At 46.7% G+C, this 24,990-nt stretch overlaps 1 protein-coding gene across 2 annotated transcripts in view; it reads right to left on the reverse strand.

The window, feature by feature from the left end:
• The window catches only part of LOC134928043 (Y+L amino acid transporter 2-like), a 154,267-nt gene that overhangs the window by 64,160 nt on the left and 65,117 nt on the right, over positions 1-24,990 (reverse strand). For both annotated transcript variants that reach the window (XM_063923280.1, XM_063923279.1), the window contains exon 5: positions 2,826-2,949. In XM_063923280.1, coding sequence (XP_063779350.1) covers positions 2,826-2,949 — 124 coding nt within the window. The remainder of the gene's footprint in view (positions 1-2,825; positions 2,950-24,990) is intronic.

Genomic DNA, 24,990 nt, shown 5'->3' on the forward strand with positions numbered 1-24,990 from the left:
GGGATGGGAGCCCCAGGGAGATATACCACTTGATGACCCCATTAAGTTGCTAATGTTTATGGGGATCGCTATTTCCTACCCCATTGCCCGGAGCACGGCTCCAGAATCGTCTGATGATGTACTCACCAGTAACGGCCAGTGTTGTCCTTCAGGTGTCTCTAATACTAACAGTGAATCCAATGTAATCGGTGTCAGGAGGTCAGAACGCAGCACTAAAGACGTTCTGCCCTTGCGCTACCGAGAATAAAAGGCATAATGTGCTTAAATGTATATATGTTCATGCCTAAGTTGCTTGCCTTTTCATCATTGAGAGTTATTCTCGAAAGACTGTTACTCAGGACTGTTGAGTCACTTTACACCGCGTGAGGACACGCATAATTCTAGCCGGGGAATATGTGATGCCCTGACTCAGGTGAGGCCCTATTGTGTGGGCTTGGACAGGACACCACAATCAGGGTTGTCTGTGAAGCCTTGCTGTAGCCGAGGCTGCGGAGGATAAATGACCCCCCCGGTTGCTAGGCAACCGCAGAGCCGGGAAAGAAATCAGGATGGCTCTGGGACCTAGCGAACTTGACTCCTGCCCCTACAGCGCGGGAAGCCGACAGCCGTCCTGATTGGTGGAAGGGACGCGGCAAAGCACGGAGGAGGGTTCGTATTAAAAGGAGCTGGGTTGGCGCGCAAGAGAGGAGAACCGCGAGAGAGGCGAGCCGGCACAGAGGGGGACCCGCCAGCAGTCACCCGCCCGTCAGTCTGCAGGGAGAGGGAGCTGGGACCCGCCAGCCATTACCCGCTTGTCAGCGCTGGAGAGAGAGCGGGGACAGCGTGGAGGAGTGACGTCACTTTGGCCGCCGCTGAGAGGGGAGAGCTGCCCGCTACAGCCACGCAGTGGGACCAGCTGCACAGCGCTGGAGAGAGCGGTGACCCTGCCGAGGTGGCTCACCTGCCAGCCGCTGCAGGGAGTCCCAACCAGCCGCGAGGAGGAGGGAGCGAGGCCCGCTGATCATCCCCCCCTGTCAACCACAACGCAGAGGGCTCTGAGCAGCCGCAGAAGCACCGATTAGAGCGGCCTGCAGCAGACATCAACAAGGAGTCTTGGCCGGCAGGAGCTGGCAACTGTAGCAGAGGCCTCAGGTACTGTCACACTCTCCCAGACACCCAGTACCATCACGAAATCCCAGCCAATAGGGAACCCTCTACTGACTACTTACACACTCAACAAACTAAGCCCTCACTCCTCGGCCCCTGGGCCCTGATAAGGCAAATAGACTATCCGCCCTGCCAGCACTACTAGTGCAACTTGTTCTCCTACCTATCTACGCTAATGAGGTCAAGAGACTGTCAGCCTGACCAACGCTATTAGTGGAATTATAGAGGAACACTCTATCCCTCAGCCATGCCAGCGTTATTCCTATCGTTGTAAGGTGTATGATCTGATCCACCTTTATACACCCCCTGAACTTCTCCGGCTTGTGTATAGGGCCAGAGACTGCCTTTACTGAGCCCACTGCGCCGTCTAGTGGTGTATTGGCGCACTGTTGGATTGTTCCCGAACCAAGTTAAATTCCAATTACAGAGCACCTATGTTGAGGTTGTGATAATTCTTATGATCATTATGCAAATGATATGTGATAGTTCTTATGCTCATTATGCAAATGATATGTGATAATTCTTATGCTCATTATGCGAATGATATGTAATCACGTTTATGCTATGATGCAAAGGTTTCGCAAGACGTCTGTTGAAATTGAGCTGATTTATTAGACTGCATTTGAATACAACTTAAACGGTGACTTTTCTTTCCCCGAATTTGAAAAACGTGCTGTCACCGTCCATTTGCCTTTACGTTTATTAATGGGGTCCTCCTTGGGGTGAGCATTCTTCTGCCACAGGCTCAAGAAGAAGAAGTCGGGAGAAGTCTTAGAACCGCAAGCGTCATTGAAGAAAGCAGATACGATTGCACTCACACACACAGGGGTACTATTACATACAGCTTTACTTTTTAGTTATTGATACATGATGCAATGCAATAATGCAGTTTTAATGTACTGTATTTCTTCAAATTAAAGCTTTACTTTGTCACTCTGCATTATATAGGCTATTGTACGGCCTCAAGTTTGGTCAGAATAATGGGGGTAATTCATACCTGATTTCTGTTGCATGAATTTGCAAGACGGCCGATTACGAATCGACTGCGCATGCGTATGGATCATAGGGCTCACACGTAAGGCCAAACTGCGAAAAAAGCCTGCAGCTATTTTGATCGCTAGGAGTACGCAAGTTGATTGACAGGAAGCACACGTTTGTGGGACATTTTCTGGGAGTGTCAGTAAAACGTTTTCAGGAAGGTTGTGTGACGTCAGCTCCGGCAGCCTGTTCCTATTGAACTGTAGAAGTAAGTCTGGAAAAACCACTCGAAGGTGAGTGAGTTGCGAATGGATTTGCAGCTGACCGGTGTTTTCAAAGCACGGCGTACGCAGACTGGCACGGGGCGGGTATTCACTCTGTCTGGGCGGCGACTATCTGATCGCAAACCTCTGCAAATTCGCAGAGGAGCAATCAGGTCTAAATTAGGCCCAATATACTGTATCTGTCAATTAAATTATAGTGACAAGAGACACATTTTGTTAGCAACATTATATGCTCTGTCTGCTTCCTCTAATTCACTTACGGTAGCCATATTTCATGGCAAGAAAGCTATAGAATGCAATGAGATTAATCTCCTACATAAACAGATACAATGTAATGTAATGTGGGCAATCAGGGATAAACTTTTGAATAGGTGAATGGTGACATTGATAGGGCGTGCACTTTATAAGAAGCCTTACCACAGCCACTGCACTGCTGTCCAGAATAACATTCATCTCTAACTCCGTATAGTATGCAATGTTTGTCATTACATAGATTACTGTCACCAGTGGCATAGAAATCAGCATAGATAGTGGCAGGTTTCTGGAACAAAAAGCAAAAAAAACAAATATATAAATAAAATAGTTTTCTGACGATTAAGGTTTAGGCTGCAAAATGGAAGTCCACATGTGTTAGTAGCATGGGATTCCTGTCAGATTTTGTCTTGCCTGCACAAAACAGAGAAAGAAAGACACTGACAATACACACACCTCCATCACACACAAATAAGACAAAGGGGTGAATCATACTTTCCAACATTTTCGTTTTCCTCTCCAGGAGAAGCCCGGTGAGGAGAAGCGGGTGGATGGTGATGGGTGAGGGGCTGGACCAGTCACATTATTAGGTCAAATAGAATCTCGTCATTAAGCCTTAATTTATCCCCCATTTTGCCCACTTCACTAGGAAGTGGGCAGGATGCAGGAGGCTTGCCCACTCTTCCTTGGGTGCAGGGGACTACCCAAAAAATTGGGAGCCTCCCGCAGTATCAGGGAGAGTGGGCAAGTATGGGCTGAATGCAATTGTAAAATCCCTGATAAGTGCCCTGTTTTTGCACAATTGCAGCAGTGAAAACACATAGGGGGTCATTCCGAGTTGATCGCACAGTAGCAGTTTTTTGCAGCCGTGCGATCAGATAGTCGCCGCCTATGGGGGAGTGTATTTTAGCATAGCAAGTGTGCGATCGCTTGTGCAGGGGAGCTGTGCAAAAAGTTTTTGTGCAGTTTCTGAGTAGGTCTGAACTTACTCAGCCACTGCGCTCACTTCAGCCTCTCAGGACCCAGAATTGACGTCAGACACTCGCCCTGCAAATGCATGGACACGCCTGCGTTTTCCACGGCACTTCCAGAAAACGGTCAGTTGACACCCAGAAACGCCTTCTTGCTGTCAATCTCCGTGTGATCGCCACTGCGATTGCCTACTTCGTAAGGTCCCACGCTGCCCGGCGTTTCCCGTCGCCGGGCAGCGTCGTGCCTGCGCATTGTGGTCGCAGCGCATGTGAAGTTCAGACCCGATCGCACCGCTGCGAAAAACTGGAGCGTGCGATCAGGTCGGAATGACCCCCCCTAGGTCCATGAACTTTTCCTATGTTTTTTGCCCAAGAACAGGTAATCTTTTTTGGTTGATAAAACAGGCTCTATTTGGTTTGGCCAGCATATTGTCCCTACAATTATTGTGGCTAATTCAGTGTCGGACTGGGGTATGAAGGGCACACCAGGGAAATGCAGGAGTAGGGGCCCATACTTAGAGGTGTCACCAGCATCCAGAGAAGGTGTGGCCAGTCACTGCATTGGTTTGTCTAACCATTACTATAGATCTGTGCCCCTTAATAAATATATATATTAAATACTGCTAGTGCATGCATGATAATTGGCAGTAAGGATGGTGTAATGCACAGGTTCTCAAACTTGGTCCTCAGGACCCCACACAGTGCATGTTTTGCAGGCCTCCTTGCAGAATCATAAGTGAAACAATTAGCTCCACCTGTGGACCTTTTAAAATGTGTCAGTGAGTAATTAATACACCTGTGCACCTGCTGGGTTACCTGCAAAACATGCACTGTGTGGGGTCCTGAGGACCGAGTTTGAGAACCTGTGGTGTAATGGTTAGCATTACTGCCTCACAGCACTGAGGTCATGGGTTCAATTCCCACCATGGCCCTAACTGTGTGGAATTTGTATATTCTCCCTGTACTTCCATGGGTTTCCTCCGGGTACTCCAGTTTCCTCCCACAATCCAAAAATATACTGCTAGGTTAATGTTCTCCCAACAAAATTAACCCTAGCATGAATGTGTGTGCATGTACATGTGATAGGGAATATAGATTGTAAGCTCCACTGGGGCAGGGACTGATGTGAATGGCCAAATATTCTCTCTGTAAAGCACTGCGGAATATGTGTGCACTATATAAATAACTGGTAATAAATAATAATAATGCACCACAATTATCACAGCAATGCACTGTAGAGAATACACCATAGTGCTGTGCAGTATTAGGCAAAATATGTATAATGTTTAATTCAACTGCATAGCCTGGGACCTGAGCCCTAGAGGAGGTGGTGGAGTCCACCAGAGGTTTCCCTTGTACCCCGGTGGGCGAGTCCAACCCTGAGCTAACTGAATTTTCCCCAAATTGCAAAAGACAAGGACCAATTAATTTTACCGAAAAATAATGAACAAGACAAAACAGACACAAAATAAGTCAATCTATCAGTAATTAGTAGGCAATTTACGCCACTAATTTCTCCACTCCTATGCTCCCTGCAACCATTAATTCATGAACCTCCTATCACGTAATAGAAGGCAGTAATGCCAGTGAGGTAGGCATCACTTGTTGTGTTATTAATGCTTGGAAGTCAGCCAATTATCAAAGGCAATTTTTTAAATTGCAGCGTTTCCTTATTCACACTAGCGGTTTTACATTTTTGACAAGTCTGAAACCTCCACACATAGCCGGCAATTCAAGTTTAACATTCCAAAAAGCTATGTAATAAATCCAGCTTCTTGGATGGCAAAATTGCTGGTGATGTACAAAGCCATCTGATACATTGACCTTGTAGAGTTATTCTGAGAAGAGAAGGAAGAGGAATTACAAAAAAATTCTTTACAAGCCAGACTCACAAGCACCAACATAGAAGCTATGTAGTCATAGAATATTTGAACACATACCTTTTTATTTATATTAGAATTCCAATAAATAAAAGATTGCAATCATGCAAATGCGAGATGATAAAGACTAAAGTTTTACAATATGCGTGTTGTTGCTAATATACCTATTCCTATACAACCAAGCACTGTGCTACAGCCTGCTTATGAGGGATGCGGTCAAGATCCCGACGGACGGAATCCCGGCGGTCGGAATACTGACACCGGAATCCCGACTGGCACAATCCCGACATATTCTCCCTCCGTGGGTGTCCACGACACCCATTGAGGGAGAATAAATTAGTGTGCCCGCTGTCACACGCCATAGGCGGCGTTCACCGCGCTAACCCCTGCGTGCCTGCTGGTCTGTGTTGCGGTCTCCGCCTTCGGTGGTCCACGGGCTCCGGCGTCTGGCTGGCGCGGCTCCCGGCGGTTCCCCGGGCAGGGGCGCCGCCATGACACCCGGCATCACGTGGGCGGGGAGCAGGTGACGTCATCGGACTGTTCCGCAAATCCAGCGGAGGCGCGAGTTTCAAAGTCAGACGCCGGGCAGAGCCTTGGCGCCTGAGTATCGTCTTTTCCCCTGACGTGGATGCCAGTGCTCTTGTTCCCGACGTATCTCTCTGCAGTCGTACCCCAGTGTCTCCGGCACTTCCAGGTGCCAGTTGCTGCACAGTTCAGCGTATACTGTGGCTGGTGTGTTTCTCTGCAATCCAGTCACCAGTGCTTCTTGGAGTCTGCGTGTGCTGCGGGCTAATCACCGCTCTCAAGTCATACAAATCATCAGTGTCTTTAACCACCGCTCCCAAGTTTTGCAAGTTGCCAGTGTCTTTAACCACCACTCTCGAGTTCTACAAATCATCAGTGTCTTTAATCACCTCTCTCAAGTCAAACAAACCATCAGTGTCTTTAACCACCGTTCACAAGCTCTACAAATCATCAGTGTCTTTAACCACCGTTCACAAGCTCTACAAATCATCAGTGTCTTTAACCACCGTTCTCAAGTTCTACAAATCATCAGTGTCTTTAACCACCGCTCACAAGTGTTTCAAATCGTCAGTGTCTTTAACCACCGTTCACCAGTTCTTCAAATCACCGGTATCTTTAAAAACATCACTTACAAGTTCTTCAGTCATTATTATCTTGTACCAACACTCACAAGTACTTCTTTACCTGGAATCCTTAGCATTGCTTACAAGTTCCCCTAAAGGCCTGGACATTTCCCCATACGTTCCTTCTCTGCCATGTGACATTGTGTTGCTCTCTTCCTGCAATAAAGTTCTTTAATATTTTCACCAAGCTTTACTGTCAGAGTCCTGTATGAGGAAGACCTATATTAAGCCATCCCTGTTCCGACCCAACTGTGGTTCCTCTCCCCTACCATCGGGAGAACCCCCGAGTTCACAACACCTCCAACCTAGGTGACAGTATACTCAGGCCTCGTGGACCCGGGGGATCGGAGCTCAGAGGCAAGTACCATCCAGGACTTGATTTCTCGAGTACAAAGTCAGGAAGCAGCACAGGGCCAGGTGATGCATTATCTCCAGGAATTGTCTGGCCAGCTGGATCAAATTCAGACTTCTCTGGCTTCAGTAGTACCGGCCTCAGCTCCAGTACCTGCTCCAGTGGTTGTTTCTAGTAATGTTCCATCCTCCTCTGGAACCAGGACACGCCTTCAGCTCTCTACTCCTTCTCGCTATAATGGGAATCCTAAGAATTGCCGTGGTTTTCTCAATCAGTGTGAGGTACACTTTGAACTTCTTTCACATAACTTCCCTACTGATCGGTCCAAGGTGGCATACATTATTTCTTTGCTCGAGGGTTCAGCGTTGGATTGGGTGTCTCCGTTATGGGAGCGATCTGATCCATTGGTTTCTAGTTACACCAATTTCATTGCGTCATTCCGGAGGATCTTTGATGAGCCAGGCAGGACGACCGCTGCCTCTTCAGACTTGCTTCGTGTCCGACAAGGCTCTTGTTCAGTGGGACAGTATGTGATTAATTTTTTAGACCATAGCCTCAGAACTGCGTTGGAATAATGATGCCCTTCGGGCTGCCTTTTGGAACGGGCTCTCCGATCGTCTAAAGGACGAGTTGGTCACTAGAGATTTGCCGGATTCTTTAGAACAGTTGATCTCGCTCTGTGTAAAGGTGGATCTTCGCATGCAGGAACGAGGTGGCGAACGTAGTTGGTCAGATCGATCAAGGGTACGATCTTTTCCGTCTAAGCAAACAGTTATTCCAAGTCCTGATGAACCCATGCAGATTAATCGATCTCGGCTGTCCCCAGAAGAACGTCAGCGTCATCGTGAGGGTAGACTCTGCCTCTACTGTGGAGCCGCGGATCATTTTCTCAAGTTTTGCAAGTCTCGTCCGGGAAACGGGCAGTCCTAGCTTGTTCCGGAGGAGTCGAGCTAGGGGTTTCTTCTAAACCTTCTCCGTCAGTGGACTGTTTACTCTCCGTGTCTCTGTTCTCCGAGTCAATAGCCAAACCCATTAAGGCTCTGCTGGACTCAGGGGCTGCAGGAAATTTTATTTCCCTTTCCTGTGCTCAGAATCTGGGTTTTCAGCTACGGTCGGTCAAACGACCTATTACGTTGACTGCTATCAATGGTACCCAAATTTCTAACGGTCTGATTTCAAGTTGTACAGTACCAATCATACTGCAAGTGGGAGCTCTGCATTAAGAACATCTGGAGTTCCTAGTGATTCGGGAGATGCCCCACGATCTGGTTCTTGGCCTTCCTTGGCTTAAACTTCACAACCCTCACGTCGACTGGAGTTCGACACAAATAACATCTTGGAGTCCTTTATGTCATTCAAATTGTCTCACCCCTGTCTATCCGCTCCGTGTATCTTCCAAGTCAGATGAAGGGCTCATTCCGGAGGCCTATCGGGAGTTTTCTGACGTGTTCTCGGAGCAAGCGGCTGTTCTGCTACCACCGCATAGACCCTGGGACTGTCCCATTGAGCTCATTCCGGGGAAAATGGCACCTCGGGGTCGCACTTATCCCTTATCATTACCCGAGACCCAAGCTATGTCGGACTATATCAAGTCTAATCTGCAGAAAGGATTCATCCGCCCCTCTACCTCCCTGGCGGGGGCGGGTTTCTTTTTTGTGAAGAAGAAGGACGGAGGGCTAAGACCATGTATTGACTATCGTGGTCTAAATGATGTCACCATTAAGAATAAGTATCCTTTGCCGCTCATTATGGAGCTCTTTGATAGAGTTCGCGGAGCCCGAGTTTTCACCAAACTTGATTTAAGGGGACCTTATAATTTGATACGTATCCGACAGGGAGACGAATGGAAGACGGCCTTCAATACCAGGGACGGGCATTACGAGTACCTGGTAATGCCGTTTGGCCTCAGCAACGCTCCTGCCGTCTTCCAGGGATTCATTAACGAAGTCTTTCGGGATATGCTATACCTAAGTGTCGTCGTATATTTGGATGACATTCTGATATTTTCTAAAAATCTCACAGAGCACAGAATACAGATCAAGGAGGTACTTCTTCGATTACGAGAGAATCATCTTTATGGCAAGATTTCCAAATGTACCTTTGAGGTTTCTTCTATTCCATTTCTTGGTTACATCATTTCGGGCACGGAGCTTCGTATGGATCCAGAGAAACTCACTGCCATCCGGGAATGGACTCAGCCTCTTTCTTTGAAAGCGGTACAACGATTTCTGGGCTTTGCAAATTACTACCGGAAATTCATAAAGGGATTCTCTACCGTCGTGGCACCTATTACTGCCATAACCAAGAAGGGTTCTGACCCAAGTCATTGGTCCTCCGAAGCTATAGCAGCTTTCGCTCAGTTAAAGGCAACCTTTATGTCTGCTCCAGTACTTCAGCAACCAGATTTTTCAAAACCATTCTTTTTGGAGGTTGATGCTTCCACGGTAGGTATAGGTGCCGTGCTTTCGCAGTATGCTCCAGATGGGAAGTTACATCCATGTGGTTTCCATTCTCGCAAATTCTCTCCTGCGGAACAGAATTACACCATTGGAGACAAAGAACTTTTGGCAATAAAATCTGCCTTGGAGGAATGGAGATATCTTTTGGAAGGTGCTAAACACCTAATTACAATTTTCACTGATCATAAGAATTTGCTGTACCTCAAGACGGCCCAGTGCTTGAATCCCCGTCAAGCTAGATGGGCGCTCTTCTTTACTCGGTTTTCGTTTGTCATTAAGTACCGGGCTGGGACTTTTAACACCAAGGCTGATGCTTTATCCCGTTCCTTAACAGCTTCAGATGAGGAGAATTCCGTTGAGAAGGCTTTGATTCTCAGTCCAGTTTCTATGTCGGCGGCTCCCACCACTCTGGGTCCTCCTCCTGGGAGAATGTCTGTGCCAGCTAAATTTCGACCAAGGTTGTTGCAGTGGGCTCATATCTCCAAGTTTTCAGGTCATCCAAAAGATGTGGGAGTTTCTACGAAGGTCTTACTGGTGGGACACTATGAAGAAGGATATTCAAGATTATGTCAACTCATGTCCTCAGTGTGCTCAGCACAAAATTCCTCGTTTGCCTACTGCGGGGTTGATGCATCCACTGTCCATTCCTCAGAGGCCTTGGACCCATATCTCTATGGACTTTGTCACTGAATTGCCCCTCTCCAAGGGTCACAATACTGTCTGGGTAATTATCGACCGTTTCTCTAAGATGGCACATTTTGTACCTTTGACCAGGTTACCATCAGCGCCCAAGTTGGCTTTGTTATTTATCCGAGAACATTTCCGCCTGAACGGTTTACCTCAGGAAATCGTCTCTGACCGGGGGGTACAATTCACTGCAAGATTCCGGAGAGCTCTCTGTATGGCCTTACAAATAAAACTCAAGTTTTCATCCGCTTACCATCCACAGACCAACGGGCAAACTGAACGCGTCAATCAAGATTTAGAGACTTTTCTCCGTGTTTATCTCTCTCCCTTGCAAGATGATTGGGTGGAACTGTTGCCATGGGCCGAGTTTGCACATAATCATCTGTACCACTCTTCGACTGGTGAGTCCCCATTTTTCATTAATTATGGGTTCCATCCTCAAGTTCCTGAACTACCCATTTGTCCTCCGGAGGATGTTCCTGCTGCAGCCTCTACTCTTCGGCACTTCAGTCAAATTTGGAGTCGAGTTCATGCTAATCTCAAGAGAGTCTCCGGCCGCTATAAGTTCTTTGCGGATAGGAAGCGACGAGCAGCTCCCCAATACAAGGTTGGTGACAGGGTATGGCTCTCCACCCGCAACCTCTGGTTAAGGGTGCCCACTATGAAGTTCGGCCCAAAGTTTATTGGTCCTTACCCCGTGTTACAAGTCCTGAATCCGGTTGTCTGCAAATTGGGATTGCCTTCCTACCTCCGGATACCATACTCCTTTCATCTTTCTCTCCTTCGCCCCCTTATTTTAAACCGGTTCCATTTAAAGTCCCCGAGGCCAACCTCTGCAGAGCCTGAAGCTGGAACAGACTTTGAAATCAAAGCTATTCTTGACTCTCGTTATCTTCACAAGAATCTACAGTGTTTAGTGGAGTAGAAAGGTTTTGGCCCTGAGGAGAGGATCTGGATCAAGGCTACTGAAGTTATGGCTCCCCGACTGGTGCGGATCTTCCATTCCAGACATCCAACAAAACCTGGAAAGTGTCCGGGGGCTACTCCTGGAGGAGGGGGTACTGTCACATGCCATAGGCGGCGTTCACCGCGCTTACCCCTGCGTGCCTGCTGGTCTGTGTTGCGGCCTCCGCCTTCGGTGGTCCACGGGCTCCGGCGTCTGGCTGGCGCGGCTCCCGGCGGTTTCCCGTGGCAGGGGCACCGCCATGACACCCGGCATCGCGTGGGCGGGGAGCAGGTGACGTCATCGGACTGTTCCGCCAATCCAGCGGAGGCACGAGATTCAAAGTCAGACGCCGGGAAGAGCTTCGGCGCCTGAGTATCGTCTTTTCCCCTGACGTGGATGCCAGTGCTCTTGTTCCCGACGTATCTCTCTGCAGTCGTACCCCAGTGTCTCCGGCACTTCCAGGTGCCAGTTGCTGCACAGTTCAGCGTATACTGCGGCTGGTGTGTTTCTCTGCAATCCAGTCACCAGTGCTTCTTGGAGTCAGCGTATACTGCGGCTGGTGTGTTTCTCTGCAATCCAATCACCAGTGCTTCTTGGAGTCTGCGTGTGCTGCGGGCTAATCGCCGCTCTCAAGTCATACAAATCATCAGTGTCTTTAACCACCGCTCCCAAGTTTTGCAAGTTGCCAGTGTCTTTAACCACCGCTCTCAAGTTCTACAAATCATCAGTGTCTTTAATCACCGCTCTCAAGTCATACAAATCATCAGTGTCTTTAACCACCGTTCACAAGCTCTACAAATCATCAGTGTCTTTAACCACCGTTCACAAGCTCTACAAATCATCAGTGTCTTTAACCACCGTTCTCAAGTTCTACAAATCATCAGTGTCTTTAACCACCGTTCTCAAGTTCTACAAATCATCAGTGTCTTTAACCACCGCTCACAAGTGTTTCAAATCATCAGAGTCTTTAACCACCGTTCACCAGTTCTTCAAATCACCGGTATCTTTAAAAACATCACTTACAAGTTCTTCAGTCATTATTATCTTGTACCAACACTCACAAGTACTTCTTTACCTGGAATCCTTAGCATTGTTGACAAGTTCCCCTATAGGCCTGGACATTTCCCCATACGTTCCTTCTCTGCCATGTGACATTGTGTTGCTCTCTTCCTGCAATAAAGTTCTTTAATATTTTCACCAAGCTTTACTGTCAGAGTCCTGTATGAGGAAGACCTATATTAAGCCATCCCTGTTCCGACCCAACTGTGGTTCCTCTCCCCTACCATCGGGAGAACACCCGAGTTCACAACACCTCCAACCTAGGTCGGTGACACCCGCAGCGAGCCCGCAAGGGGCTGCGTTGCGCTCGCCCTCCTATCGGTATTGTGCTGGTCGGGATTCCGGTGTCGGTATTCCGACCGCCAGGATCCGATCCAGCGGGATTTCGTACTGATCCCGCTCATGAACATGTTATCAGCTTTGTGTTATCTGCAAATAGTAAAAAAAAAAAGATAAAACTGGCAATGAGCGCCATCTTGTGGCATTTTAACTTGCTTAACTTACATGGAATTGTATTAAGGCAAGTATATGTAGCTAACTAAAGATCATACATCTTAGAATTATCTGTTCAACCATCCAACTAGGTACCTGGTTGGAAATAAAATCTGGTAATTTATGGGAGCAAATGACAATTGACCATTTCCTCCCAAACACTGGAAAACAGACAAAAATGGTCGTTCAAATAAATTGGTTAAATCCATTAGATTTTTGACCGTTTTCTGACATTTGGTAGCAAATGGTTGATTGTCATTTGCTCCCATACATTACCAGATTTTCTTTACAACCAGACAACTCGTTGGATGTTGAACAGATAATCCTAGGCCAGCTTTAGTTGCACAATTTAAGTATCTGTACGGCTAAAAAGGTTAACATCAAAACCATACATTTCTGAGTTTTAACAACTGACCCGACAGATGTTAATTTTAGGCTGATGCAGTATGAGCATCTATTGGGATACCTTGCGCTGCTAATTTGATTGCACGCTTGGGTGAAAAACAATTAGAAACAAATGGTCATGTATTTATATTTTTTGTTTTTATTTTTATATTTACATACAGAAAATCTAATATGCACACTTAAAAACAATATTATTGTTGACAATTACTATGTAACTTTGCCGTAGGAGGTGGATCAGCACTAATACCGTGCATGCATTTAAAAATGCTGTATGACATAGCTAAAACATATAAAAAATGTGTTTTCTGTCCCAGCCTATATACGAGTTAGGGAGAAGAGTTCATTTAGATGCAGTCCCTTTACTCCAGGCAAATCATAATATAGACACAGTGAAATGGACTGAATAGTCTTGTACAGACCCACAGTAAATCACTTACACCTTTGGTGTTAGGCAGTACAAGATGGATTAATCACCCGTCCTCCACCCAGGGCCAGCAACAGAAATATTGGGGCCCGGTACATGTATTTCTTTGGGGCGGGGGGCCCTGGGATGCACGGAAGCCTGCAAATGCAGGCTTCCGTGCATCCCAGCACCAATGCACGGAAGCCTGCAAACCGCTCGCCAAGGTACCCCACCTTAGCGAGCAGTTTGCAGGCTTCTGTGCATTGGCCAATTCACTAACTAAACCCCCGTCATTTATTTATTGATGTTGTGAGGATAAGTGAGCTTGCAATGGTGAGTGCTGAATTTTCTGTTTGTATATATTTAAGTAGGTGGCCATGGGCTACATGCACCCCACCCTATGAGTGGTGAATGCAGACACTGCACCCCGCTTCTGGGGTGGCGAGTGCTGTGGTTTTATATTTGTTTGTATATATATATACTATATAAAAGCGAAATTCCGTCCTTCTGTCTTTCTATACAAATCCACAGTTTACAAGCGAGGATCGTGAAAATTTTACATACAGGCGTATTAAAACACGGTGGAGGCAACTGAAACAATTAGAAAACCCTAGCACCCCTAGGGGGGAGACAGCAGCACAGAGTATATCAGGAGACAGCATAACTCTGGAATTGCTGGAGCAATGTACTCCAAAATTGGTACACATATGCCTTACAATCTGGGAACAACACTGTGGGGGGAAGACACCCCTAGCAACCCTAAGGGTGAGGCAGCAGCACTGAGTATTTCAGCAGACAGCATAACTGTGGAATGCCTGCAGCAATTTACAACAAACTTGGTACACATCTGATTTACAATCTATGAACAAAGTCTGTGGGGGTTAGACACCCCTAGCACCCACAGGAGTGGGACAGCAGCACAGAGTATTTCTGGAGACAGCATAATTCCGTAATTGCTGGTGCAATGTACTCATAAATTAGTACACATATGCCTTACAATCTGGGAACAAACACTGCAGGGTTAAAACACCCCTAGCACCCCTAGGGTTGAGGCAGCAGCACTGAGTATTTCAGCAGACAGCATAACTCTAGAATGCCTGCAGCAATTTACAACAAACTTGGTACACATATGACTTCTACTCTGGAAACAAACACTGTAGGGGTCAGACACTTCTAGCACCCCTAGGGGTTGGACAGCAGCACAGAGTATGTCAGCAGACAGCAAAACTGTGAAAGGCCTGGAGCAATTTACACCAAACTTGTTACACATCTGACTTACAATCTGGGAACAAACTCTGTAGGGGTTAAACACCCCTAGCACCCCTAGAACATCAGCACAGAGTATTTTAGGAGACAGCATAACTCCCGAATGGCTGGACCAATTTATAACAAACTTGGTACACATATGATTTACAAGCTGGGAGCAAACACTGTAGGGTAAGACACCCCTAGCACCCCTAGGGGTGAGGCAGCAGCACAGAGTTTTTCAGCAGACAGCATAACTCTGTACATACATACATACACAAGCACACACAGAAACACACACACATACATACTGTACACACAAACTTTACATGCTGTGTACAGTACATATTGCATACACACAGTACTGTACCATCAGGGGTTGGGAGGCAGACAGGCGGCGCTGTGTGGACGACGGAGGGAGCTGCTGTGGCTGAGCATGCGCAGCCAGCAGCTCCCCAGGACACTCTCTATACAGAGAGCTACATAGCTCTCTGCTGCAGCAGCTCCGCTGTCGTGGTCGTGTACGCGATCGCGGCTTTTACTGAGATGGAGACACTGCTGTCTCCGTCTCAAAAATCAAAATGTTGGCTCATCAGGGGGGGTTTCCAGGTACTCGGAGCCAGGACCCAAGAGGAACTCACCACAGCCAGGGGACAGCGGTGGGGCTGCGGGTGGCACTGCTGCAGTGAAGGTGTCCCCCGTGGGAGGTGATCTTCCTGGGATCAGGACGCTCTGCTCCTCAGCCAGGGGACAGCGGTGGGGCTGTGGGTGACGCTGCTGCAGTGAAAGTGTCCCCGGTGGGAGGTGATCTTCCTGGGCTCAGGATGCTCTGCTCCTCAGCCAGGGGACAGCGGTGGGGCTGCAGGTGATGCTGCTGCTGGGAAGATGCACCCGGCGGGAGGCAATCTTCCTGGGCTCAGGATGCTCTGCTCCTCAGCCAGGGTACAGTGGTGGGGCTGCGGGTGACGCTGCTGTTGTGAAGATGTACCCGGCATGAGGTGATCTGCCTGGGCTCAGGAAGCTGTGTTCCTCGGCGGCAGCTGCAGAAGGGCCGGCGCAGCATCATTCGTTGTGACATCGGCATCGAGGTGGGATCACCGGAGCAGACCAAGTGAGAGGGGAAAGGGGGGGGGGTATCGATGGTGTGCACAGTTGTTTTTTTCTTTCTTAATTGACTGGCAGGCCGGCAGAGTGGCCAATGAATATAGATTATTTACAGGCCCTCCAGCACCCGTGTTTTGTTCCCCTCTGCCTCAGGGCCCCTCTGAACCATGGGGCCCGGCATAGCTGTCCCCTTTGACCCCCCTGTTGCTGGGCCTGCCTCCACCGCAGGAGTTGGATGCTGGCTGTTATCTTTCAACCCCTTTAGGTGTGTCTCTGTCAGGGCCATCTTAACAGCAGTGTAGGCCCCTGGGCAAAGCAATGCACTGGGGCCCCTTCCCACGCGCCAGTGGTAGGTGTGTGGGGTGCTATCAGCGGCAGCTTTGATGTCCCGCAGGCTGTAGGGGGTGTTCTATCTTCCTCTCGGCATGTAGGACTTGGAGCAGTAATTTCTGCTAATTACTGCTTTACTGCACAACTGGTGGGAGATGGGGTGGGAGGGAGAACACTAAACTGTAGAAGGGGGCATTGGGATGAATGAAGGGGCGCCCAGTACATGACTTCCAGGGTGGTAAGGCGTGTTTAATACGGATTGGGTTCGGGTGACCGGCGTTTAGGATCCGGCTGGTCATCATAATGATGCCGGGATCCCGTTCTTTAGAATGCCAGCAGGGTGTGAGCACAACAAAGACCGTTGCGGGCACGGTGGCTCACTGCACTTGCCATGCAGCAGGCTCAGTGGCGTGCCACAGGTTCTATTCCCACTCTATGAGTGTTGTGGACACCCATGAGTGGGAATAGTCCCTGTTAGTCAGCATGCCGACTGTCAGGCTCTGAATTGGTCGGTATAGTGACCAGCGGTCTGGACACACAATGCATCCCATTTAATATGCAGTGTAGGGGTGGATACTGGAGTGGGCATAATATTCAAAATTTTCCCGGGGGAGGGCAGCTTGCTTGACTGCAGATATCTCCAGTTGCTGGACATAGATTTCTAAGCTTTCAATAGGGTAAAAAGACTAGAGAGTCCCACCTTTCAGGAGGTACTGGGAACTTGGGGATCAGAGTTCAGGAGCCAGAGCAATCCACCAACAATAATATAAAATGTCATACCAGGCGTGTTAAGCTGGAGCAGGGACCAGCTGCTGGAAGGCTAATATCTCTGGTTATGGCCATAGTAGAGATAAGCTGCCAGTGTCCACCGAAAGTGAAGAGTCCCAGCTTTTTAAGTGTACCCTCAGAAAAGCTCTAAGTCAGACAGAACCTGAGATATCTGGCTGGGAAGAGCAATTAACAGGCTTGGATGGGGGCCAGTGCTTTGAAGTCGGATATATCTGACTATTATTATATAGTAATATTATTCACTCGGTGTGCATTAGGGAACACAGTTTTTTTTTTCCTACACAGAATTACCCCTCCCCTTTTAGCACCTGAGTGACATTACAATCTGATTGAGCAGCTTCCCACCTTGTGTATTGTATATAGAGAGGCACAAATGGGTCAGCATTAGGAGGGATTGCTGACTCTAGTAGTGCCATAGGGGAAGTCAGGGGTATCCCCAGGTAAGCTGGCTCTCAGATGCTGTAGGTGCCATTACCATGTGGCCTTACACTGGGAATTTAACCCAGATATATATATGTAATTATTTATGGGGTGGGTGTGGGGTGCAGTGGCCCCTGTGTCGGTATGGGTGGGCTGTTGCAGGTCGGCACACCCTAACACTTTATTAACACTTATTATTTTTCCTATCACTTTGTATATATTTTTTAATCACACCACTTACATAGCACCTCTGTGCTTCTTACTAACCCCTATTAATTTTCACCTGTGTGCTGACCTGGGGTGGCCGGCCTGTGCCGACATTGTGGGGTCCTGCACCCCTGGCCCATACCTAGTATTAGGGACCCCCAGTGACGGAGAAGCCTTGTCGATCGGCCTGGGGGCTTAACCCTATATCTGCAGATATACGCAACTAAGATCTCCGTATTATCTGACTATTATTATATAGTAATATTATTCACTCGGTGTGCATTAGGGAACACAGTTTTTTTTTTTTCCTACACAGAATTACCCCTCCCCTTTTAGCACCTGAGTGACATTACAATCTGATTGAGCAGCTTCCCACCTTGTGTATTGTATATAGAGAGGCACAAATGGGTCAGCATTAGGAGGGATTGCTGACTCTAGTAGTGCCATAGGGGAAGTCAGGGGTATCCCCAGGTAAGCTGGCTCTCAGATGCTGTAGGTGCCATTACCATGTGGCCTTACACTGGGAATTTAACCCAGATATATATATGTAATTATTTATGGGGTGGGTGTGGGGTGCAGTGGCCCCTGTGTCGGTATGGGTGGGCTGTTGCAGGTCGGCACACCCTAACACTTTATTAACACTTATTATTTTTCCTATCACTTTGTATATATTTTTTAATCACACCACTTACATAGCACCTCTGTGCTTCTTACTAACCCCTATTAATTTTCACCTGTGTGCTGACCTGGGGTGGCCGGCCTGTGCCGACATTGTGGGGTCCTGCACCCCTGGCCCATACCTAGTATTAGGGACCCCCAGTGACGGAGAAGCCTTGTCGATCGGCCTGGGGGCTTAACCCTATATCTGCAGATATACGCAACTAAGATCTCCGTATTATCTGACTATTATTATATAGTAATATTATTCACTCGGTGTGCATTAGGGAACACAGTTTTTTTTTTTCCTACACAGAATTACCCCTCCCCTTTTAGCACCTGAGTGACATTACAATCTGATTGAGCAGCTTCCCACCTTGTGTATTGTATATAGAGAGGCACAAATGGGTCAGCATTAGGAGGGATTGCTGACTCTAGTAGTGCCATAGGGGAAGTCAGGGGTATCCCCAGGTAAGCTGGCTCTCAGATGCTGTAGGTGCCATTACCATGTGGCCTTACACTGGGAATTTAACCCAGATATATATATGTAATTATTTATGGGGTGGGTGTGGGGTGCAGTGGCCCCTGTGTCGGTATGGGTGGGCTGTTGCAGGTCGGCACACCCTAACACTTTATTAACACTTATTATTTTTCCTATCACTTTGTATATATTTTTTAATCACACCACTTACATAGCACCTCTGTGCTTCTTACTAACCCCTATTAATTTTCACCTGTGTGCTGACCTGGGGTGGCCGGCCTGTGCCGACATTGTGGGGTCCTGCACCCCTGGCCCATACCTAGTATTAGGGACCCCCAGTGACGGAGAAGCCTTGTCGATCGGCCTGGGGGCTTAACCCTATATCTGCAGATATACGCAACTAAGATCTCCGTATTATCTGACTATTATTATATAGTAATATTATTCACTCGGTGTGCATTAGGGAACACAGTTTTTTTTTTCCTACACAGAATTACCCCTCCCCTTTTAGCACCTGAGTGACATTACAATCTGATTGAGCAGCTTCCCACCTTGTGTATTGTATATAGAGAGGCACAAATGGGTCAGCATTAGGAGGGATTGCTGACTCTAGTAGTGCCATAGGGGAAGTCAGGGGTATCCCCAGGTAAGCTGGCTCTCAGATGCTGTAGGTGCCATTACCATGTGGCCTTACACTGGGAATTTAACCCAGATATCTATATGTAATTATTTATGGGGTGGGTGTGGGGTGCAGTGGCCCCTGTGTCGGTATGGGTGGGCTGTTGCAGGTCGGCACACCCTAACACTTTATTAACACTTATTATTTTTCCTATCACTTTGTATATATTTTTTAATCACACCACTTACATAGCACCTCTGTGCTTCTTACTAACCCCTATTAATTTTCACCTGTGTGCTGACCTGGGGTGGCCGGCCTGTGCCGACATTGTGGGGTCCTGCACCCCTGGCCCATACCTAGTATTAGGGACCCCCAGTGACGGAGAAGCCTTGTCGATCGGCCTGGGGGCTTAACCCTATATCTGCAGATATACGCAACTAAGATCTCCGTATTATCTGACTATTATTATATAGTAATATTATTCACTCGGTGTGCATTAGGGAACACAGTTTTTTTTTTCCTACACAGAATTACCCCTCCCCTTTTAGCACCTGAGTGACATTACAATCTGATTGAGCAGCTTCCCACCTTGTGTATTGACTGCAGATATCTCCAGTTGCTGGACATAGATTTCAAAGCTTTCAATAGGGTAAAAAGACTAGAGAGTCCCACCTTTCAGGAGGTACTGGGAACTTGGGGATCAGAGTTCAGGAGCCAGAGCAATCCACCAACAATAATATAAAATGTCATACCAGGCGTGTTAAGCTGGAGCAGGGACCAGCTGCTGGAAGGCTAATATCTCTGGTTATGGCCATAGTAGAGATAAGCTGCCAGTGTCCACCGAAAGTGAAGAGTCCCAGCTTTTTAAGTGTACCCTCAGAAAAGCTCTAAGTCAGACAGAACCTGAGATATCTGGCTGGGAAGAGCAATTAACAGGCTTGGATGGGGGCCAGTGCTTTGAAGTCGGATATATCTGGTTCCCAGGGATGATTTTCAAAAATACAGTATGGTACCTCTGGAAAAAGGGGACCCTCAGGTATCAGCCTAGGGCCCTTATACTTTTGGGGCCCTTGGGCAAGGGCCTATTGAGCACATATGAAAAGATGGCCCTGGAGACACATCCGGAGAGGTTGAGAGATAACAGCCAATGTCAAAGTGGTTATTATGTAGTTTTATACTTGAAAAACTCCACTTCATTAGATATAAATGTGGAAAATGCAGAGAATATGAATAGATGGACACACCTGAAATCACAATACAAAGAGGAAGTGGTCAATAGTAGAAAATAAGCACAACTGTGGCAATAAAAATATCCAGGGACATATTGTTAAAACTTAGGGATGTCCCTGATTATTGTGGAAGGTTGGCAGCTATGGTATTGGATGCGTTGAAGACTACACAATATAGTATATACAGTAACTAGAGATTTACAGAATGAGTCAGATTCTAAGGACATAACTAAATAAACTCTAACCGAATTCACCAGCTACAAAATGTCTATTACTTTTGTTAATACATTCAAATGATTAAATGACACACAGATTTGTCAGTTCAGAAAGTCAACATGAAATTACATTGCAACAGTTTGAAAACATACGTGCCAAAAGGCTAGTAATGACTTGCTGAACTTTGTGGTAACTTGGAAAGAAAGACCATGCATTCTTACATAACCAACACTGGCAAACGACCCAAAGATGTGTAACTACTGTACAGTGTTTGTAAACATCATAAAATTGGGCCAGCTTGTTCTTTTGAATTAAAATTATGTTGCCCTCTAGCAGAGGCGGATTGACCATAGGGTTTACAGGGAAGATTCCCGGTGGGCCAACGCACCCGCGGGGCCTGTTTTGTTTGAGGACTTGTGGTCCTTTTTATAGACATAATGAATAAGATGCTAATTTGCCACTTAGCCTGTGATTGCAGATGATCTAGTGTATGCTCTGTCTCCCTTCTTGGCTGACATATAAGATTGAGTGAATAGTGATTGGAATACTGTTGGTATAATAAGCAAGAAAATACATCTTTCTAAAGATTTATATAGTTTCCTAAATTCTGAAGGTGTATCATATAATGTGCTCATAACATTTTATTTTATTTCCTTTTAACTTCCCCTTGATGCTGGACATCCCCACTATCTGGAAAGTCTTGGGGGGAGGGTGCTGCTGCCAAGGCCCATGGCTAGACCTTACACCTCTGGTGCTGCCCATGTGGGGCCACTAGTACAAATTTTTCCAGGGCCGCTTTTTGTTCCCAATCCGCCCCTGCCCTCTAGTAATAATAGTAATAAGGTAACCTCAGTACTTGCTTGATGTAGACAAGCTGCCAGGGTCACCAAAAAGAGGATGTACAGTATAGGGACTTATGAATGGAGCAGCATTCATATCATCGTACTAAAGTGGTCTGAGACCTGCTAGGGTCATTTATTTTTTTATAAAAACCAAAATATTGTAAAATAACTATTAAAATATATTATTATTAATAGTATTATTATTATTATTATTATGATTATTATTATTATTATTATTATTATTATTATTTTTACTAGCTGGAGTACCTGGCATTGCCCGGGATTTTAAGAATGTCTGTTTACAAAAATTTAAATATTAAACATACAGTATAAATAACATTGTAGATAGCTGAATACCCATGCTTCGCTACGGGATGAGGATGGTAAATGAGAATGATAGTTGTTCGCTAATTTACGTTGGTTGGAGATCTAGTATATAGGCATACCTTGCTTCCCTGACGCACTCTGTGTAGTTACCGGACCCCTTTTAGGTCCCCCAAGCATGGCTGTAACTAGGGAGGGGCTAGGGGGTCACGCGCCCCAGGTGCTGGAATGAGGGTGGCACTAGGGAGGCTGTTTCCACAGCCAAAATGATCTGATGGCCCCGCGCACGATGCTGGCTGCTGCAAGAGGGAGAGAGGACGGAGACTGGAGTCTGGCCAGTGGGATTGAGTCCTTGCGCATAGACCGCGGGACTGATGAGGGCACGCTGTCTGCAGTCAGTGACAGTGAATGAGTCACTGTCACTCATGCTGCAGCATTCCGCACTGGAGTCTGCAGGCTCCTCTGACAGGGGAGCTTTCATGGAGACTGCATATCTCCGGCAGCCCTGAGCACACAACCAGGTTATCCTGATGACAGTTTAAATACTGAAACATTAATATACAACAGCGTCTTGTGTGTTTGTTAAGCCTGGAGTGCCGCACCAAAGGGAAGGTATCATATTGTTTTGTGAGGGCACCGGCTGAGTTTCTTTGTTGAAAGTGAGTGCCAGCCCTGGAATTTTATATATATATATATATATATATATATATATATTTATTTGTGTTTTAATTATACTTATTATTATTATTATTATTATTATTTTTTATTATTATTATTATTTTTTTTGGGGGGGGGGGGTGTAGTGGAAGTAGCACGGACCCCCAGCAGCACAGAGTATATCAGGAGATACATAGTGAGCTGCGCTGTATAGGAAACTGTAAAAAAATCGATAATTTCACAGGGGCACTGACATGAAGTGAGGAGGGGAATGGAGGCAGCAACATATATATTTTTACAGTTTCTTATATAGCACAGCACATTATGTATCTCCTGATATACTCTGTGCTGCTGGGGGTCCGTGCTACTTCCACTATATAACTCTCAGTGGTGGTCATTACGAGTTGATTGCAGCCAGCAACTTTTTGCTGCTGGTGCGATCAACTAATCCACGCCTATGAGTGTATTTTAGCTTAGCAGGGCTGCGATCGCTTGTGCAGCCCTGCTAAGCTAAAGAAGTTTTGTGCTGCTGAAGAGTAAGGCTGGTTCTACTTACCCTGTGCGACGGATCCAGCGACGTTCCTCCTGGCTTTGACATCAGACATCCGCCCTCCATTAGCCTGGACACGCCGGGCAACGACGTGCGCGCGCAATGCGCACGCCGTGCATGCGCAGTTATGAATCCGTTCGCACCGCAGCGAAGAACCGCTGCGTGCAAATGGGTCGGAATGACCCCCAGTGTGTGGGTTTGTGCTACCTGCATTCCCCTCCTCACATCATGTCACTGGCCCTGTCACATGCAGCCTGGCTTCAGGCATTCCAGAGTTATGCTGTCTGCTGAAAAACTCTGTGCTGCTGCCTCACCCCTATAGGTGCTAGGGGTGTCTTAGCCCCAGAGTATTTGTTCTCAGCTTGTAAGTCATATGTGTACCAAGTTTGTTGTAAATTGGTTCAGGCATTCGGGAGTTATGCTGTCTCCTGAAATACTCTGTGCTGCTGTTCTAGGTGTGCTAGGGGTGTCTAACCCCCACAGAGTTTGTTCTCAGATTGTAAGTCAGATGTGTACCACGTTTGGTGTAAATTGCTCCAGGCCTTCCACAGTTTTGCTGTCTGCTGAAATACTCAGTGCTGCTGCCTCACCCCTAGGGGTGCTAGGGGTGTCTTTCCCCCACAGTGTTTGTTCCCAGATTGTAAGGCATATGTGTACCAATTTTGGAGTACATTGCTCCAGCAATTCTGGAGTTATGCTGTCTGCTGATATACTCTGTGCTGCTGTCTCCCCCCCAGGGGTGCTATGGATTTCTAATTGGTTTAATTGCCTCCGCCGTGTTTTAATACACTTGTATGTAAAATTTCACGATTCTTGCTTGTAAACTGTGGATTTATATAGAAAGACAGAAGGACGGATTTTCGCATTTATATAGTAGATTAATAATAATAATAATAATAATAATAATAATAATAATAATAATGATACTAGCAACAGCACTGACACAGTATATTACCTGTAAATAATAGTATCTCAGTCCTAAAATTAACACATCTTTGTATTCTTTGTCCAACCTCTATGCCAATGATACACATCTCTAACCCTCTTCCCCTTACTTATAGCCCTCTGTTCGCTCCCATGTAACTTCCTGGGACAGATGCACTACAGAGTGATAAAGTGGAGAAACATAAACTACTATCCAGTCAGCTCTTGTCATTTTTCAAACACAGAGTGTAACATGGCAGTTATGAGCTGCTTGACTCATTCCTTAGCTCTCTCCATTTTATCGCTCGCCCAGTCTGTAAGCAATCTCCTCCTGAATGGCACAGCACTTTCTGAAATGTACTTTCCGACTTTTTTTATGTTGAATCTGGATTCGGCCTATTCAAGTCCAGTGCCATTTTTACAACTTGTCAGAAGTGCTGACTTGTCGGAAAAAAGGTGGATCGGCAAATTTGCCCACCGATACACCTGTTTTGTTGAATTTGCGGGCATTTCTGACTGATTTTTGGCCCATTTTCGGCAATGCCGATTCGACTTTAAAAAAAGTCCTCGCCTCAATCCTGAAATTTAACCCTCTGCAATGTTTCCAGAATCAGGTCATCCCTCACTGTGCAAGCTACAGTAATAAACTCTCATCCCTCCCTTATCATTAGGTGCCTTGATTACTGTAATCTACTCATATTTTTACTACTCCCCCATAATCCTGCTTCAGCCTTAACCCTGTTGTCCCCCTCATATCCCTCTGTCATCACTCTACTTCTTGTGCTCCCTCTGACAGTCTCTCCAATGGCTTCATACACCCCCTCCCTTACCCAGAAGCAAATTGAAACTATTCCCTCACAAGAAACCTCTTAATCACGCCTCTACTTCCTAAATTCCTACCTCTCCGGCCTCATTTCCTCATATATTCCCTCAT

This window comes from Pseudophryne corroboree, chromosome 5, assembly GCF_028390025.1.
Source record: "Pseudophryne corroboree isolate aPseCor3 chromosome 5, aPseCor3.hap2, whole genome shotgun sequence".
Lineage (NCBI taxonomy): Eukaryota > Metazoa > Chordata > Amphibia > Anura > Myobatrachidae > Pseudophryne > Pseudophryne corroboree.